Raw genomic sequence first — 19,200 nt, 5'->3', positions numbered from 1 at the left:
GCAGTCACTGAAGGATGATACAGTTCAGTTCAGTTCAGTTGCTCAGTCATGTCTGACTCTTTGCAACCCCGTGAACCACAGCACACCAGGCCTCCCTGTCCATCACCAACTGCTGGAGTCTACTGAAATCTATATCCATTGAGTCAGTGATCCCATCCAACCGTCTCATCCTCTGTCATCCCCTTCTCCTCCTGCCCTCAATCCTTCCTTGCATCAGGGTCTTTTCCAATGAGTCAGCTCTTTGCATCAGGTGGCCAAACTATTGGAGTTTCAGCTTCAACATCAGTCCTTCCAATGAACACCTAGGATCAATCTCCTTTAGGATGGACTGGTTGGATCTCCTTGTAGTCCATGGGACTCTCAAGAGTCTTCTCCAACACCACAGTTCAAAAACATCAATTCTTCGGCACTTAGCTTTCTTTGTAGTCCAACTCTCACATCCATATGTGACCACTGGAAAAACCATAGCCTTGACTAGATGGGCCTTTGTTGGCAAAGTAATGTCTCTGCTTTTTAATATGCTATCTAGGTTGCTCATAACTTTCCTTCCAAGAAGTAAGCATCTTTTAATTTCATGGCTGCAGTCACCATCTGCAGTGATTTTGGAACCCAAAAAACTAAAGTCAGCCACAGTTTCTACTGTTTCCCCATCTATTTGCCATGAAGTGATGGGACTGGATGCCATGATCTTAGTTTTCTGAATGTTGAGCTTTAAACCTACATTTTCACCCTCCTCTTTAACTTTCATCAAGAGACTCTTTAGATCTTCTTCACTTTCTGCCATAAGGGTGGTGTCATCTGCATATCTGAGGTTATTGATATTTCTCCCGGCAATCTTGATTCCAACTTGTGCTTCCTCCAGCCCAGCATTCCTCATGATGTACTCTGCATATAAGTTAAATAAGCAGGGTGACAATATACAGCCTTGACGTCCTCCTTTTCCTATTTGGAACCAGTCCATTGTTCCATGTCCAGTTCTAACTGTTGCTTCCTGACCTGCATACAGGTTTCTCAAGAGGCAGGTCAGGTGGTCTGGGATTCCCATCTCTTTCAGAATTTTCCACAGTTTATTGTGATCCACACAGTCAAAGGCTTTGACATAGTCAATAAAGCAGAAATAGATGTTTTTCTGGAACTCTTTTGCTTTTTCGATGATCCAGCAGATGTTGGCAGTTTGATCTCTGGTTCCTCTGCCTTTTCTAAAACCAGCTTGAACATCTGGAAGTTTGCAGTTCACTTATCGCTGAAGCCTGGCTTGGAGAATTTTGAGCATTACTTTACTAGCATATGAGATGCGTGCAATTGTGAGATAGTTTGAGCATTCTTTGGCATTGCTTTTCTTTGGGATTGGAATGAAAACTGACCTTTTCCAGTCCTGTGGCCACTGCTGAGTTTTCCAAATTTGCTGACATATTGAGTGCAGCACTTTCACAGCATCATCTTTCAGGATTTGAAATAGGTCAACTGGAATTCCATCACCTCCACTAGCTTTGTTTGCAGTGATGTTTCCTAAGGCCCACTTGACTTCACATTCCAGGATGTCTGGCTCTAAGTCAGTGATCACACCATCATGATTATCTGGGTCGTGAAGATCTTTTTTGTATAGTTCTTCTGTGTATTCTATTCTTTCCACCTCTTCTTAATATCTTCTGCTTCTGTTAGGTCCATATCATTTCTATTTTTTATTGAGCCCATCTTTGCATGAATTGTCTCTTTGTTCTTTGGATGATTGCTCTTCAGTAATAGAACAAAAGGTATCTGAAGAACTCAGGACAAGTTCCAGAGAAAGCATTCTTTATCCTGGGTTGCTTACCACAGTACACTCTGATGAATTCCTTTACATTATCACCAAGTACAACAACACATACACATATGTACACAAAGATTAAAGCATATTTCACAAAATAATTAGCCTGTACACTGTACTCAGTATTTTCTGTCTGTTTAACTTATTACAACCACTAAATTCATGTCCACTGATGGATTTCTGCCTCTAGTTTGAAAAATCACTGACTTACTGCTTTACCAAGATTAGCATAACATTGTTTCATGTTCTTTTCAGACATGAAGGCAGCATTAGTAGCAGGGGTTCCTTCTTTGAAATGCTATTTGTAACCATGTAATTGAACCAGTAAATTCTAGTAATGTTGATGATGGTAATAGCTAAAACCCAGTCATTTTATGAGTTCTCTCATTGACTCCCCACAACAATACTGTAAAATAGGTATTGTTTTTCGCATTTTACGGATGAAGAAAGCTTCACAGCTGGGAAATGGCAGGGTCAGACTTTAAACCCAGTTCTTCCAAATACAGATTCTAAATCTCATGCTCTTATCCACTAACTTGAGACTTATTCTCTGTATACATTAAGATACATTTAAAGTAGTAGATATCACATGGGGCAGCCTACTACCTTGGAAACAGAACTGAAGTTGGGAGTCATACTGCCTGGGTTCAAGTTCGCTTTCTTTCCCTTTGAGGCAGGGTAGCTTTGAGCAAGGTAACTTAATTTCTCTGAGCCTCCTCTTCCCAATCTTTAAAATGAGAGTGGTGGTTGAGATAATTGGTCCACTCTAGTTCCGTGAAAAAAGTTGCCACAACCCTGATGTAGAGAATCTTGAGTGCTCAGTTATATCCAAAACCTTGCAAAGCAATCATCAGAAGTACAGATGAGAGTGAGAGAAAGACCCTCGGCAGGAGGTGACTGACTTCTGCAGCTCAGGACCTGAGGCTTTGCACATGTTGCCCCTGCTCTGCAGAGGAACTGACCCGAAGGAATCCACGTCTCCAAGACTGGGAAGCTCTACCTTTTCTTCTTCCGCTTTACTTTCCAGAGATTTGGAGAGCTCGCAATGACCAAAGAGTCAAAAGCCTTGATGGGACTTTACCGTGGTCAAACCCAATGCAAGAAGAATAAATTTGGAGCTCCGCAGAAGGAGGTTAAGTAAGTTCAACTCTGCCTAGGAAGTCCCTGTGGATTTCATCACATGCTGAGCTCATTGATGCCTCAGTCTTGCCCTGATCGGTACAGACCCCTATCCTACCGTGGGCTTCGTGGCTTTCAGAGTTGTGCTTGTTCTGAGTTTTCTCCAGACCTCTCTGTTGTTGTTTAGTCCCTCAGTCACGTCTGACCCTTTGTGACCCCATGAACTATAGCCCACCAGGCTCTTCTGTCCATGGGATTCCCTAGGCAAGACTACTAGAGTGGGTTGCCATTGCCTTCTCCAGGAGATCTTCCCAACCCAGGGGTCGAACCCATTTCTTCTGCATTAGCAGGTGGATTCTTTACCACTGAGCCACCTGGGAAGCTCTCCAGACTTCTCTAATGGCTCCTATAGAGTCATTCTTGTGTCACCATTGATGTCCCCTAGAAATCTGGTTTAGGTTCCCCCTTCCTAAACCAAATACACACACTATGTCCTGACTGATGACCTTGTCTATCCCTGTGACTTGAGATACTATCTCTGGGAATTCATACTTTTCCCTCATTAAAAAACATAAAGCCTTAGAAATTCCCTGGTGGTTCAGTGGTTAGGACTCCAAGCTTCCACTGCCAGGTGCTTGGGTTTAGTCCTTGGTTGGATCCAACCAGGCCTCAGCACAGCAAAAACAAAACCATAAAGCCTTATTCTAGCTGCTAAAGGCTTGTCCTTTGTTTCGCTTGTAGCCTAAGTATTTGAGTCCCCTTACCTGTTTCCAGGAGTTGGTGATGGACAGGGAGGCCTGGCGTGCTGTGATTCATGGGGTCACAAAGAGTCGGACACGACTGAGCAACTGAACTGAACTGAACTGAACTGAACCTGTTTCCTATCTGTTCTCTTTAGCGAGGCTTTGAATGTTATGCTGCCTAACTAGCTCTTCAGCATCTTAAATTTAGTAATGTCCCTAAACTCACCCTTTTGCTCAGTGGTTCTTAACCTGGGCACTGTTGCCACCAGGGGACATTTGACAATGTCAGGAGACATTTTTAGGTGTCACAACTGGGGAGGGAGGGATGGCACTGGCGTCTGGTGGCCAGTGGCCAGGAATGTTGCTCAACATCCTGCAGTACATAGGAGAGCCACACAACAAAGTAACCAGTCCAAAATGCTGGTAGTGCCAAGGTTGAGAAACACTGTCTAGCTGAATTACACAAAGGGGCTTGTGAAAGCAGCTAATGTTACTTCCTTCTCCTTTACAACCTTCTCTCACCTTTAATAAGATTCAAATCTAAAGCAGAAGAGGAAATCAGTAAGAAGTCCAGGTGAGACAGATAAGATTCTTGCCAAGAGGACTGATTTCCAAATTAGAATATGAAATACAATCTTCACTGCTTGTCCAGCACACATGGTGATCGGCATCAATCTGTATCAATCGGTGTCAATTTCCCTGTGAACCACCAATGTTGGCAAGTATCTCACATTCAGTGGCTGAGAGCAGTTACTTCCATGTTGCAGTGGAATGATGACAGCCACTTTAATCTGTACTTCTTCACACATCCTATAAAAATTTACCATTAAATTTTGAATTATAAATATTTACTTTTAAGAAACCTAGTTAGCCACTCCAAACTTCTATTCTGGTCTGCGTGTAACTCTTACTGTTATATGAAGGAAGTATATGATGCCACGTGGAGAAGCTGTTACTGTGGACCAATACACAGAAAAGACAGGCAGCATGCATACAGAACCCATGGAAGAAGAAACAAATGAGAATCAAAACACTTAAGCTTATGAAAACTCTGCCCCCAAAACCCACCACAGTGCAAAAGAAAACTGTAGCAGAATGCTCCCAGACTTGAATTCTGTGACCTTAAGTAAATATTTGCAGATAAGAGAAGGAATTACTTTGAATCAAAAATTCAAAAACTCAGAACTAAACAGACAGAAAAACAGGATGATGTAAGAGCTGACCTAACTTGGGGAAATAAATTGAAGGAAAAGATAACATCATGTTAGAAATTAAGAAGAAATTGTAAGGTATGCAAGGCAGACTAGGTTGAACCGAAAATTTAATAAATTGAAGAAAGGGCATCCCCCTTCCTGTTTCCCCACTGCTGCTGCTAAGTCACTTCAGTCTGTGCGATCCCGTAGATGGCAGCCCACCAGGCTTTGCCATCCCTGGGATTCTCCAGGCAAGAACACTGGAGTGGGTTGGCATTTCCTTCTCCAATGCATGAAAGGGAAAATGGAAAATGAAGTGGCTCAGTCATGTCCGACTCTTAGCGACCCCATGGACTGCAGCCTACTAGACTCCTCCGTCCATTGGATTTTCCAGGCAAGAGTACTGGAGTGGGTCGCCAGTGCCTTCTCCTCCTGCTTCCCTAGTTGTCAGTAATAGTTCCACTTCTGTTTCTCTAGGCCTCTTCCCCTTTGCCTCGGCGGGTAATTTGAATTCCTTACCTATTTTCTCTTTTCATAAAATAATTTTTTATATGGAGAATGCATTCTCATTATCCTTTTTAAAAAAACTTTTTAAATACTAGTGAATCTGTTTTGTGTTTATGATTTGAATGTTTTATTAATAATATAAAAGGGATCTATCAGTATGGATCCTGTAACTTGCTCTTTTTAGTCGGTGGTACAACTTGTGAGAGAGACTGTGTATGATGGTTACATACCAGTTAACTTGTTCCTTTTCATTGCCTATGACTGGTGGTTGCTTCCAATTTTTTCATTATTGTAAACATTACGTGGCTCTTCATCCTAGCATATCGTCTTATGCATAAGTCCATTTCCCTGGAGTAGGTAGTAGAATTACTGGGTCATGGGGGATACAATTTTTGGTTTTAATACATTTGACCTCCTCTATAGGGCAAAGTATACTTAGGGACTACACCACCACCACCATACTTCTATCAGCCACGCATGAAAGAACCAGTTTTTTTACATCCTCACCTTCATATTTATTTTTAAACTTTTGCCAACCTGATGGGGAGAGTGTCTTGTTTTAGTTTGTATTTCCCAGATTATTAGGGAGATGGGGCATGTTATTGGCAGTCTGTCTTCTTTTGTGAATTGCTTTGTATAAACCCTGGCCCATTTTATTGGGTTGTTGTTATTGATATGTGTGTTCTTTATAGTTCCCCAGTAGCAATCTTTTGTCTTCTATGCATGTTGCAAATTTCTTGCTCTTCTGTGGTTGTCTTAATTTTCGTGGGGTCATTTCTCAAGAAAGTTTTTTAACTTCGATGCAGTAAATATATGAACAAGTTTTTCAGCTCGTATTCTTAATATTTTTCTACCCTGTTTTTCTCATGTTCTCCAGTTACTTAACACTCACCATGTAAAATATGTGTATTATCACAAAACTGCATTTGAAAGATGCTCCCTGGAGTTGAAATTAGGTTTTCTTTTCAGGTCTTGAATAAGAGTTTTGAGTATCAAATTGTTAGGAATGAAGCAGCTCTAATTTAGATCTGCAGTGCTATAAACTTGGGCTTTTTTTATGAAGGAAGTTGTTCTGAAAATTTTTTTTAGTCACTAATGGGAAAATGGCATATTGTTCCAGAACTATGGAAAATTAAAGAGTCAACAGACATGAACTCTGTCCCTCAGAAGCTTAGAATTTAGTTGAGGAGACAAAAATAATGTACATGAAAGCCATTCCAGAATACTGCAGTATAAGCCAAACGGTTCTAATAAGTTCAGGAGGAATTCAGGGCTGGAAAAGGCAGTCAGACGCATGTATGGAGGTGTTTGAGGGAAGACTTTTGAACCAATCCAAGTAAAGCGTGATAAAGGCACAGATTTCAGGAGAAATGAAAGATGACTAGAAAATGGCAAAATCACTAACAAGTAAGTAATTAGTCTTTGGGCCCACCACTGCAAGTTGGCCTTTGTTTGAAGAAAAGTACTTGTGAATTTAAGAGTAATCTGGGTTGTTCTGTTTTCAGCATCTCGGGAGTGATTGAAAATCAGTATAATTCTTTTTAGGTAAACCAATTCTTTTAGATCTAATGGATTTTTGCATTTAACTTTAAAAATCTGTCATTTATGAAAGGTGTCTTTGTAGATAAAAATGATTTTAAATACTTTATTGTTGTCCCTGCTTTAGTTGGTTTATTGGATGATAACCTGGGCAATCCCACTTTTTACTGAATTAAGAGCTTTTATCAAAAGTCATTTCATCCTTTCCTTTCAGGCAGCTTGCCGTTCTTGGTGCAGGGCTGATGGGAGCCGGCATTGCTCAAGTCTCCGTGGATAAAGGCCTACAGACCATACTTAAGGACACTACACTGCCCGCGCTGGGTAGAGGACAGCAGCAGGTGTTCAAAGGGTGAGCCTGCTCTCTGCCTTTGCTGGGAGATAGAATGTGTTTTGATTTTCGCCATCACAGTTTCCTTTTTCCTGAACATGATCTGTACTGGATACTCCATATTCAAGTCTTATTTCTTTGATTTTGAGAAACACTAATTCCGTCTTTCACTTTTTTTTTTTTCTTTGCTGTTGTTGCAGACAATGTTATTATAAATCATTAACATCATTGGGATGTATAGTCTTTGAGTGCAGAAGAGAAAACCTTATGTATTAGATGTTTTTAAATATCATGTATGTTATGCTTTGGTATCAGACTAGAAATTGTCATATTTGTGAATTTTAATTGCTGTATTGTTTTAGAATATTGAAACAGAATGACTGTATGTTTATGGAGAGAACTGAGATTTGGGATATGAGGAAACGTGTAATTGCATCCTGAAGATAGGGCTGGGATCTGCGCTCGTGAGCCTCATATTTCTTGACTGGCATGACCATGGAGAAGCAGTTAACTGATTTGGCTCCATAGTGTCTGGATCTTATGAACTGTGTCTCCGTCTTCCCTCTGAATTAATAAAAGGGGAATATTATTCTCCCTCTTGCCCATCCCCCTTCTCATACCCCACCCCCACCCCCATAATGCAGAGGGAAAATGTGGAACAGCAAACTTGGCAAAACTGGGAATCGGTTTCAGCTCATTTCCCTGCTCCAGTATAATGGACTGTCTGAGGCTGGCTGCACTTTGACTGTCTTACATGTGACTTTTAGCTGAGTGAGCTTCTTGTTTCTTAAATGAATTATGTAGTTTACACATGTTTTTACCCCTTTTCTGCAGAGAGGCTCATATATTGCTGCCATAATACCATGCACCACCTCGCAGGTTTAATCATGTTGACAGATAGCCACTGTCTTAATGTCAAGATAGCAAGGTGCTGTAGTAAAAGAGATTCAGAGCCCAAAAATGGCACGTGCTTGGTAACCATTGCCCTGAGGCCAGCATGCAAGTGTTCCCAAACAGCGTTTCATTCTGTCACCCAAATGAGAAATTGCTGCTCTGGAGTAACCTTTTCTCCTCAATCTCTTTTGGATCCAGCTGTCCTGGGTTTCCCTTTTTGCCTTGGAAACATCAGGCTCTGGTGAGTGCCCCTCACCGCACTATTGACTCGGGACATACACATCTCCAGTCCTCCCTTAGGAATAGTTCCATTAGGCATCAGAATTAGAGCAACTAATAATGCTTTGAACATTCACAGGCATCTTGTTTGCTGACTGCCAGCATAGCTGCCAGAAACCAGGATATTTGAATCCATACTTTAAGACTTTGACTACTACTTTGAACTTACCGCATGGCTTTTTCTTTTGGTTAAGGAAACTAATGAATGGATTGCAGCTTCATTCTTAATTCAGAGGAAATCTCTAGGTCATTTATTCTGAAAGTGTGGCATAGTGAAACCTAAGAGAGCCTGTTTTCCTTGGCAATAAAAACAATCAGTTCAGTGTCTGAGTAGCAGGAATCTTGTTTAGCTCTCTGGGGAAGAAGAAATGTTGAGTTAATGTTTTATGTAATCAATACAGTGTGCTACTAGGTACTGACCAGGAAGTGGATTAAGAATATAAGACATAACGCAGGGTCTCTGTCCTCCAGTAGATCACAGTTACAGAATAACAAAATGATAAGGAAGCAAGTATAAACTCATGTGGTCTCGGACCCGTGTTGACTGTCTCCACTGTCGTAGGTAGAGAATGACTCAAGCTGCTTTTTTGTTTGCCATTCTGGTGTTCATGTTTACTCCTCTTGGCAGATTTAGTTGTTTGATGCAGGTTGGGCATTAGAGGCATCTTGTAGTGGGAAGACTGTGGATATGAGGGTCAACCTGTCTGAATCCTAGTACCCTCCCTTAACAAGTCCCTCTGAGCTTCTCTGAGCAGCTCAGCTCCCTCAAAATGGTAGAGGGACAGCTAACCTCACTGAATTGGTAGAAAATACCCGGTACGCTTTCTGGCCCATGGACACTCAGTAAATATTAGTTTCCTGTTCTCCCACTCTGACTAGAGATGTGTTTTGTTTTGTTTCCAGACTGAATGATAAAGTGAAGAAGAAAACACTCACATCATTTGAAAGGGATACCATGTTCAGCAACTTGACTGGGCAGCTTGATTACCAGGGTTTTGAAAAGGCCGACATGGTGATTGAAGCCGTTTTTGAGGACCTCAACCTTAAGCACAGAGTGCTCAAGGAAGTGGAAGCGGTAAGTAAGGGGCCTGCGGCGCCGAATCCTCGTGCAGGGAGCGGGGAGCACGGAGACAGGGTTCTTTAAAAGAGCCGCAGGACTCCCTGAGGATCTCATTCAGTTTCCTGGCTTTTGATACCACTAATGTCCTAAAGACTCCCAAATTAATATCTCCAGCCTTACATTTTATTTTATTTATTGTGGAGGAAGTAAATTTTTCCCATTTTGATTTAACATTTTCCCCCAGATATATTGAAATATAATTGACAAAATAGCTTGTATAAATTTAAGCTGTACAACATAATGTTTTGAAACACGTATTCAGTGAAATGACACTGCAATAAAATTAGCTAACACATCTGAAAAAAAAAAAGAACTACAGGAAACTCGTGGTTCTGTTTTTAGGGCCCAAACGTAAGGGGTTTTGTTTGTTTCTTTGCAGGGGGTGGATGGGAGAAGGTAAAGTAGCTTTATATTCTTTGCCAGGCAAAGGGGAATACAGCAGGCTCCACAGCAGTTTTGAGGTGCCCCTCAAAACTATGTCCCCCCGAGACATAAGTTTTTACATGAACCTGTGCACACTGTGTGTAAAGATCAAATCAAAGTCCTCAGGGAAGACATACAAGTATCTTATTAACTGAAACACAGAGTTCACTAGCGTGACATGGGAGTTCAGTCACCCAGACTTACACAGATAACCTCATGGACCGTAGCCCAACGTCTTGGCATTTCAGGTTGGCTGCAAGCTACAGCTCAACTAATTCAGGTCTAGGTAGCAGAGGAAAGGGGAAGAGACACTCTGCAAGCAGGATTCAGATGCTCATTTTGTGGAAAATGCTACTTTGGTCTTGAGTACACATGCCTTGCACAGTCACCTCTTGAGATGGGATGACATGAACAAAACAAGTCCTTAAACCAGGTGGTATGAAGGAGGAGGAGAGGTGTGGCAGTACTCCAGGTGAGAGGTGGGACGAGGGCCTGGACTGGCCTGCAGTGAAGCACACAGAGTGGAGGTCCGTAAGCGGTGCACATAGTGTGGCGCTGACTCGGCAGCACTCCAGGTGTCTCAAGGAGACTCCTTGAGGACAGTCTGCTCTACTCAAGACTGAGGGTTTAGAAACTAAAGAGCAGCAGCTCCGCTTGGGGAAGGTTTCACTTGTGAAACACACATTCCAAAGTCTTCTCTTTAGACAGAGTGCAGTGGAGACTCAGCTGCAGGAGAATATTCAGAAGACAGGGTAGGTGCGTGTCCCCTCTGTCCTGAGGTGGCCCTACAGCAGAGATGTATTTCTGGGGCTTTGGGGGGCACTCCAGCAGGCACTGGAGGGAAGGCTGAGGGGCGGCAAAAGTAGACACAGCCGTTCACCACTGAAAGAGCATGTGCCACCTGAGGGGATGATGGTGTTTGCTTCCGGAAAATCAGGGCTTTGGAGGATCTGTGTGTAGGGAAGTTTGTTAAGGTTAGCAGTTGGGAAGCCACTGATCACGGAAAAGAAGAAAGAGGGATCAGATCAGGAGACATACAGGCTGTAAACAAATCAATACAGTACTTCAAGCCAAAGTGGAAAGCTTAAGGGAGAAGAGAAAGGAGGGAGAAAGAAAAGAGAAGGGGTTTCCTGTGTCCATGCAGGCCACAGAGGGAAGGCACCGGGGAAAAGGCAGCAGACAGAGATAAGAAAGAGGGTGTTCAGGGAGTCATGAACTTTTAGCTGATAGTAAGAAAAGAGTAGGAACATGATTGCCAGAGGTAAAGTCCAAGATGTCATGTATGTTGTGGATATTTATGTAATAAATCACTGGCCTTTACGTCTTTAGTGAAGCTAGTGAAATCATCTAAGGTAGGAGATACTCAAAGAAGTTCTTCAGAAAGAGTAGAAAAGAGCAAGGTCCAGAACAGAGCTGTCTTTAGAACATCAAAGAATTCCAGGTGCAAGACCTTCAGGAGGGCCTCAGATCCATCCTCTTACCTGGGCTCTGCTTTCTTTATAGACAAATGGTAAAGCTGAGTCCACCAAGTATTCCTCAGGGATTCAAAATTTCACTTCTTTCCTCTCCACAGAGCTAAAGAAACTCCCTCCTTTGCTATCTTGATAATCCGTATCTCCAGACCCCTCACTGTCTCGGTCATTTCTTCTGTTGTCTTCACCATGTCTCAGTGTTCTCTGGGCATGTGAGAAACCACCACAGACCACCACAAATCACCGTGACCTTTTCACAGTTCTGCAGTTAGGGCAGGGCTCCAAGAGGCGACTGGCCCTTAACTCCATGTGGCTTCCCAGTGGCGGCACTCGTGAGACTGCATTCAGCAGAAAGCTTATCGGGGCACCTCCCCCTCCCCGTGGCCTGTCCTCACTTAGTGGTTGAACCAGAACTTCTCTGCAGCATGGCTGCCGGTGTCCAAGAGAGCAGAGCAGAAGCCATCGGGCTTCACTAGGCGAGGCCTGCAACTGGCAGAGTCACTTCTGCTGCTTTCCATTGGTAAAAGCACATCACAGGCCTGGCCAGCTTTAAGGGGAGGGGAAGGAGACTCCCCCTCTGGATGCACAGAGACACACATGTACCAGGAGGGACATATTGTTGCCAGCCATCTTTGGAGACATTGGTTTGCTCTTCATAGAGAATTTTACCACCAACATTAGACACTATGCCACTAATGACACAGCTTGAGACTATGTTAGCTTTCTGCCCATCGGGCTCTACTTTTGACTTACATTATACTTTTGATTGAATTAGTTCATGGGGAACTTCCCTGATGGTCCAGTGGCTAAGACTCCACACTCCTAATGCACGCGGCCCAGGTTCAGTCCCTGCTCATGGAACTAGGTCACACATTCCACAGCTAAGACCCAGTGCAACCAAATAAAAATAATAAAAAATCAATAAGATCATGGGCTCTATATACAAGTTTACTGTCAAGCCAGGTTTTGCCCATTAGATGCCTACTTTTTTTCCTCTTTCTTCTTTTTCATAAAATCCTAATACAGTCCTTTATCTTAATCCTCATTCTAATTGGTCTTGTTTTATACCCATTGTTTTAGTGTATCAAATGTATTTTGAACCTTGATTCTCAGCTCTGATGTTAGGATTCTGCCTGCCCAGATTTGCACAAGTTTGACAGGTGTGCCTTCCATGTTTTTCATCCAAGCATCTGAATAAAAGTGTGAATAAGTCAAGATTGTGGGCAGAATGCTGAGACAGTCTACATTAAAGACTATTCTCCAGTTCAATAAAGCTAACAGTTAATAGTACTCTTGTACTGTAGATATAATTATAGTGGTGTGCCATTTCTGAGTATCACATGTGTAACATGAAATAGGCATGCACGTTATGGTGTATTCTTACAAAGATGCAGATGACAGAGACCAGGTGTTGCTCGTTGACTTTGCTTTGGGCTGTCGTCACCTCCCGGGCCTACCTGACACATTCTTAAATGCATTTCTCCTGCAGGTGATTCCAGATCACTGTGTCTTTGCCAGCAACACATCTGCTCTTCCCATCGGTGAGATTGCTGCTGTCAGTAAAAGACCTGAGAAGGTAAATTCTGAGCAGAGGAAAATCCTGAAATGTTTTGCTGCTTCAGGCTCACTGATGAAGGCTTAGAACACGAGAAGGGAGTGGTATGGATTATAAAGTGGGTGAGGGTGATAATGTAGTCCCAGAAACTGGTCACAGAAAAGCTAGTAACATGACCAGTGTGAGATGCAGAAACAAGTGAAGTACAACTAAAATATACCTTATAGATGATTTGCATTCTTAATGGGAATTATTATTTAGGCTCAGACTATAAAAACTACCTTTTTTTTACAGTTGGGTATTGAAAGCCAGGCTCTAAAATAAGAGATGCTCCAAAAATAACACTTGAGCTACAGAGCATTCTCTGGTGACTGTCTGGAATGGGTTTGGTTCCCACTGTGGACCCAGAAATGGAAGATCTCGGGGTGCGGTGGGATATGTCCACACATGGGTTTGCTTAGAGCTTCTTCCCAGGACAGGAGAGGGGTAGGTGTAGAAGCACTTTACTGTAAATGTTTGAAACAGTACCTGGAAATTTATCTTTGAGCTTCTGCTTTCTACCAGAGAAATCAAGTGCAATCATTAAAGGAGAAATAAAACAGTTCACCTCTCTGGAGGATAGCAGTTAGCCTCAGCTAACCAGAACCAGCCAGAAGTCGGCAGGAAATATAAAAGGCCTTTAAACAGCCATAACTGTTAATACAAAGTCCATGTGCTCAAAACCTAAAAGTCTATTGATTGCTGTTCTAATAGCTTGCTGACACAGGGTCATCTTGTTTCCCAGCATGCAGCAGATTAGAGGTCATGTGGGCCTGATAGAGGCAGGCTCAGTAATGGCAGGAGGAGGTTGCAGGGAGAAGTAGCAGCTGTGAGCGTGGCCCTGTGGATAGACACCAGACACAGGGTCAAGGTAGATCTGGCCACGTCATAATCACTCGCAGCAGCTCCTCAGCACTGAGGTGGCAGAGGAGATCCTGATGTTGCGTCTGTGATGCTAACCTCTCTCTGTCCCCCATGGAGCGGAACAAGGAGCACACTTGGCATTCCTCATCCCCCAGAGACCTTGAGCTTTTGTCACTGCTTGCCTATGTCGTTCATGTAAGAGTAAGGCCTCAGCGGCCCAAGCAGGGCGACCAGCCATCTCAACGTGCCCAGGACACAGGCCCTCCAGTACTCTACCTAGGAAGTAGTCCACCTGGACAGGTCCCAGAAATCTAGCACAGAGGTGGCCACCTTTTGGCACGACTTTTTTGAGCGATGTAAATAGGTTTTGCCTGGGGTAGTGATGACGTGGGTAGATACACAGTTATCAGAACTTATCAAACTGAGCACTTTTAAGGTCTGTGCATTTTATTGTATATAAATTAAACATAGTAAAGGCAAACTTCTTTTGCTCAGGAGTATAGTCTGAATCAGGTCCTATCTTTTTAAGTATTTTAGACATAAGTAGAAGAATAATTTAGAGGTTAAAAGAAACTTTGGGATTGATAAGTTGGCGTAACATTTCAGTGACCTGAGCGTCACTCACACAATGCGACGTGGGCAGGCTGTGGAGACAGGCTCACCTTGATGGAGTCCCACCCTGCCGTTTACTAACTGACCCTGAGCTACTAATACTAACCTCCTGATTAAGCTTTCTTCCTCATCTAGATAATTAGACTGACTAGTTCACAGAGTTGTAATGGATTACATGTAAAGAATAAATGATAAATATGTTAATGAACAGTGGATAGTAAGCAGTCAGTCAATGGTAGATATTAGTTACAGGTAAAGTAGAGGGCAGGGGACAAAACTATGAATTAATGGTTAGACTTCTGTCACAATTTAGTTGTGAAGACTGCCTAATTGTTAGCTTATTGAGGCTGTTCTCAAATTTTAGCATGTACTAGAATCACCTGGAGGGATTCTTAAACACAGATCTGGACCCTGCCCCTAGAGTACCTCATTCAGTAGGTCTGGGGAGGGCCTGGGAATTCCAGTTCTAACACTGCCAGACGATGCTAGTGCTGCTGGTCCGGGTGCTTGACTTTGAGAATCACTGGTTTAGTGACACCTGAGGGAATTTGAGTGTTGAGAAATGTTATTTAAACCCAGGTCCCTTATAGAAATAGTCTAGCACAGGGAATTCAGTTGGCCCTCTGTATCTTCAGGTTTCACATCCAAGGATTCAGACCAATTGGTTGAATCAGATTCAACCAGTTGGATCCTATTTTGGCTGAACCTGTGTGTGCAAAATCTGTGAATGGGAAGGGCAGACAGTATCCTGGTGGTGAGACCCATCTGTGTGAAATCTAGATGCATCTCTGACAGTCCAGCATATTAAGTAATTCTTCTGCCTGTCTCCCCCCACCCATTAAAAAGTGGACCCTCTCACCCAAACCATCGTCATCATTAATATAATTGGAACCCTCACTCATTCTTCCCCAATAAATCTAATTTGGCCTTTAGCTGTGGGTTTGGCATTAATTATGGATAAGATCCATTACCCTCAGTGAAAAGCCCTAGAAGCAAATGGAAGAGAATTTTGGGTAGCTCTCCCATGAACATACTGGACTCTTAATCAAAGAACCATGAAACCAAACCATTTGACCATACCAAGCCAGTATTCCTATACTACAACAACCTTTCTCTGTAGTGCTTTCCTAGCAAAAAAAAAAGAACCCTATTAAGTTTCCCCTCTCAAGAGTTCTTAAGTCTGGCAGTGTTTTGTCCCCCTTGCCAGGTGATCGGCATGCACTACTTCTCTCCCGTGGACAAGATGCAGCTGCTGGAGATTATCACAACTGAGAAGACTTCTAAGGACACAACTGCCTCTGCCGTAGATGTCGGCCTCAGACAAGGGAAGGTCATCATCGTGGTTAAGGTGAGGAGCTGTGGATCAGAGCAGCAGATTCAGAAAAGTGCCATGAAAACTCCTTATATGTCCAGGCTTCTTGGTGACTCTTCAGGTCAAATAGATCAGCCTTTGATATGATTGGGCTTACCTGGTGGCCCAGATGGTAAAGCATCTGCCTGCAATGCGGAAGACCCAGGTTCTGATCCCCAGGTTGGGAAGATCTCCTGGAAAAGGAAACGGCAACCCACTTCAGTACTCTTGCCTGGAAAATTCCATGGACAGAGGAGCCTGGTAGGCTACAGTCCATGGTGTCGCAAAGAGTCAGACATGACTGAGCAACTTCACTTTCTTTCTTTCTTTGATATGATTTCCCCTTGGTCATTTACAGTATGGACAGTGGTGTGACTACTGCTGAGTCGGGGTCTGGGACACGGTGGGTTCTCCCAACCATTCCAGACCTTGCAGGTGATGTGAGACTGCTGTCCCACATCTCCTGTCCTCTTGGAATCAAACTAGGCTGCCCTCGGCTCTGGCTTCTGCAGTTCAATATTAAGGATTCTGACTGAGAATCACCTTGAATTTTGAAATGGCTCCTAGGAAAGGGAGACTGCTTTCAGACTCGGGCAGTGCCCTCAACCAAGAGGCCCATGAGCTCGTGTTCTCTCCCTTTGCAGGATGGACCTGGCTTCTATACCACCAGGTGCCTCGCACCCATGATGTCTGAAGTCATCAGAATTCTCCAGGTTGGTATTGCTCTTAGAATGGTGGAGGCATCTTCCACTCCTGAAACTAGTTTTCCAGACTGGTAATGTCAAGATGAAGAGCAGACTTCCTTCTAATACACCAACTCCTGGCTCTTCTCCAGGAAGGCCTTTTGGTGCCCTTCCATTCCACCCACTTTGGGGACGTCACGGGCGAAAATGAGCAGAATTTTAGCTCTGCTCCCCTAGCGCCCTCCCTGCTCCAGTCACCCCGAGGCCTCCCAGCAGGCTCTGTGTGCTGCTTCTGCATCCTCGTCCAGAACAGGACCCGTCTGGTCTGATTGGTGCTGTACCTGCTTCTGCCACACACAGACCCGTCTGGTAGCCCTCCAGGTTGGTCAGTGGCAGAAGGGGCGTGGCCACTCTCGCCAGGCTCCCATCAGACTCAGGGATCATGGGCCTCTGCAGCCGTGCTCCTCAGTGATGTCTCTTCTCTCAGGGTAGGGAATCTTACCACATCTGGCATGGAATCTTGGTATTCTTGAGATTCAGGATTGCAAACAAGAAAGAAATGAATAACTTGCTCATGTCTAGACTTCCTTTGAATGCCATAGGTTAGGAAAGGCTCGCACTTTCTCCTGGGGCTCTCCAGCCTCTTTGTGCTTCCCTGTGTGTATCAGTCCCTGACCTGGCAGCGCCCAGAAAAGAAGTGGGCACTACACCAGACTGATTCTGAGAGCAGCACGGGGCGCCCTTAGGGGAATCTGGGACAGCCTTCCCCTGAGGTCCTGGGTTTGCTGCCCATCCAGGAAGGAGTCGGCCCTAAGAAGCTGGACTCGTTGACCACGAGCTTCGGCTTCCCTGTGGGCGCCGCTACACTGGTGGATGAAGTTGGTGTGGATGTCGCAAAACACGTGGCAGAAAATCTCGGCAAAGAGTTTGGGGAGCGGTTTGCAGGTGGAAGCCTGGAAATGCTACGGCAGATGATATCCAAGGGCTTCCTGGGTGAGTAGCCTCAGAGAAGCGGAACTAGCACGAGTGATGGTCCCTGCGACCCAAGAGCTGCAGAGGCCCGGGTGGAAGAGTGTATTTTCTCAACATAGCCCACTGTCATAGGGAATTTAAAAATGATTTCATGACAGCCTCTTCTTAGGCTGGGCCTGTAGATTATAGACGAAAGGCGGAACTCTGGCCTCCTGAGCCTGTGCCATTGCCCCCGCAGTGCAAGATTGACAGGCATTTCACCCCACCCACGGCCTCACTACACCCAGTACTGCAGGAGCCCTGCACCCAGGTTTTCCATGTTCTGTGACCACCTGTGTGGAGAAAGTAAACCTCTGAGTATGTAACTGAGGCCCACCGGACAGGTGGCTTTCTCTCTTGGTAAAGTAGCAACAAAATCAACACTAGGACCTGGATGCCCGAGGGCCTAGTACTGCAGGGGTGGACGTTACACTCGCCCACACGGCCTTTCCCACCAGGTGCCCAGATTTCCAAGCTCCAGGAAACACAAGCTCTTTTTCCCTTCTCTGCCAGCTCTTCTGACAAAGACTAATTTCTGAAGTAGGCTAGATCTACAAATTCAGGAGTATGAAAGGGAGGCTAGGGCTTTCTAGCAGACTAGCAGAGAAGAGAATTCTCAGTGCTGGGCTCTGAGAAATCATAACTGTCTCTTTTCTTGCTTCTTCTAGGTCGCAAGTCTGGGAAGGGCTTTTACATCTACCAGGAGGGTGTGAAGAAGAAGGATTTGAATTCTGACATGGACAGTATTTTGGCAAGTCTGAAGATGCCTTCTCAGCCTGACGTGTAAGTTCAGTTGAGGGCCTATCAGTGTGGAAGTGTGTTTCTCACCAGCACAAAGCTTCTTGGACCCTCTGCAGTCCTTTTTTTTTTTATGATCACCATATGTGATTAGAGAAAACATTCCTGATTCTTAACACTTTCTAGCTTTCCACATTCCACCTCATTCTCTACCAGACATCAGGGTAAGGACTGCAGCCAAGCCTCGGGAAGACCTCTGGATAAGCCATCCCTCTGAGTGTGCCAGAAAGCAACTAGAAAGTTCTCCTGAGCTTGCTCAACCTGCATACCATTCACTGTCATCTGTAGTCAGTACCTGCTGATACCGGGAGACGCTGTCTACCCTGTAGGCCCAGTGCTCGGTGCTCGTTTCCAGTTAATCAGGGCAGGCAGCTCTCTACTGCCCTTTCTGAAGGGTGGCTCCTTCTCCAGAGGCAGAAGCTCATTAGGGCTGGCCCCAAGCACCCGCGGAGAAGGAAATGGCAACCCGCTCCAGTATTCTTGCCTGGCAAATCCCATGGACAGCGAAGCTGGGCAGTCCATGGGGTCGCAAAGAGTTAGACATGACTGAGCAACTAACACCCGAGCTCCAGCAGCACCAGCCCTCACTCCCATTCTGTGCCAGGGCCCCTACATCCTCCCCTTTGACCCTTCCTCTCCCTGAATGTCTCTCCCTGTTGGCAGCTCCTCAGACGAAGACATCCAGTACCGCCTAGTCACCAGGTTTGTGAACGAAGCCGTCCTGTGCCTGCAGGAAGGGATCTTGGCCACGCCCACAGAGGGAGACATCGGTGCGGTCTTTGGGCTTGGCTTCCCCCCATGTCTTGGAGGTCAGTCTTGCAAGTCAAAAAGGTAGCTTACTTCACACCAGAGCTTGTTTCGCT

At 44.4% G+C, this 19,200-nt stretch overlaps 1 protein-coding gene across 1 annotated transcript in view; it reads left to right on the top strand.

The window, feature by feature from the left end:
* Positions 1–19,200, top strand: part of HADHA (hydroxyacyl-CoA dehydrogenase trifunctional multienzyme complex subunit alpha) — a 42,580-nt gene that overhangs the window by 22,809 nt on the left and 571 nt on the right. The window contains exons 11-19 of the mRNA XM_088841236.1: positions 2,835–2,944; positions 7,123–7,257; positions 9,313–9,484; positions 12,914–13,000; positions 15,702–15,842; positions 16,490–16,558; positions 17,326–17,521; positions 18,208–18,322; positions 19,001–19,146. Coding sequence (XP_088697362.1) covers positions 2,835–2,944; positions 7,123–7,257; positions 9,313–9,484; positions 12,914–13,000; positions 15,702–15,842; positions 16,490–16,558; positions 17,326–17,521; positions 18,208–18,322; positions 19,001–19,146 — 1,171 coding nt within the window. The remainder of the gene's footprint in view (positions 1–2,834; positions 2,945–7,122; positions 7,258–9,312; positions 9,485–12,913; positions 13,001–15,701; positions 15,843–16,489; positions 16,559–17,325; positions 17,522–18,207; positions 18,323–19,000; positions 19,147–19,200) is intronic.

The sequence above is a fragment of the Moschus berezovskii genome, chromosome 11 (genome assembly GCF_049115385.1).
Source record: "Moschus berezovskii isolate FMDL1 chromosome 11, NW_MosBer_1.0, whole genome shotgun sequence".
NCBI lineage: Eukaryota > Metazoa > Chordata > Mammalia > Artiodactyla > Moschidae > Moschus > Moschus berezovskii.
The sequence above is the reverse complement of the archived record's forward strand: the minus strand, read 5'-3'. Positions and strand labels throughout refer to the sequence as shown.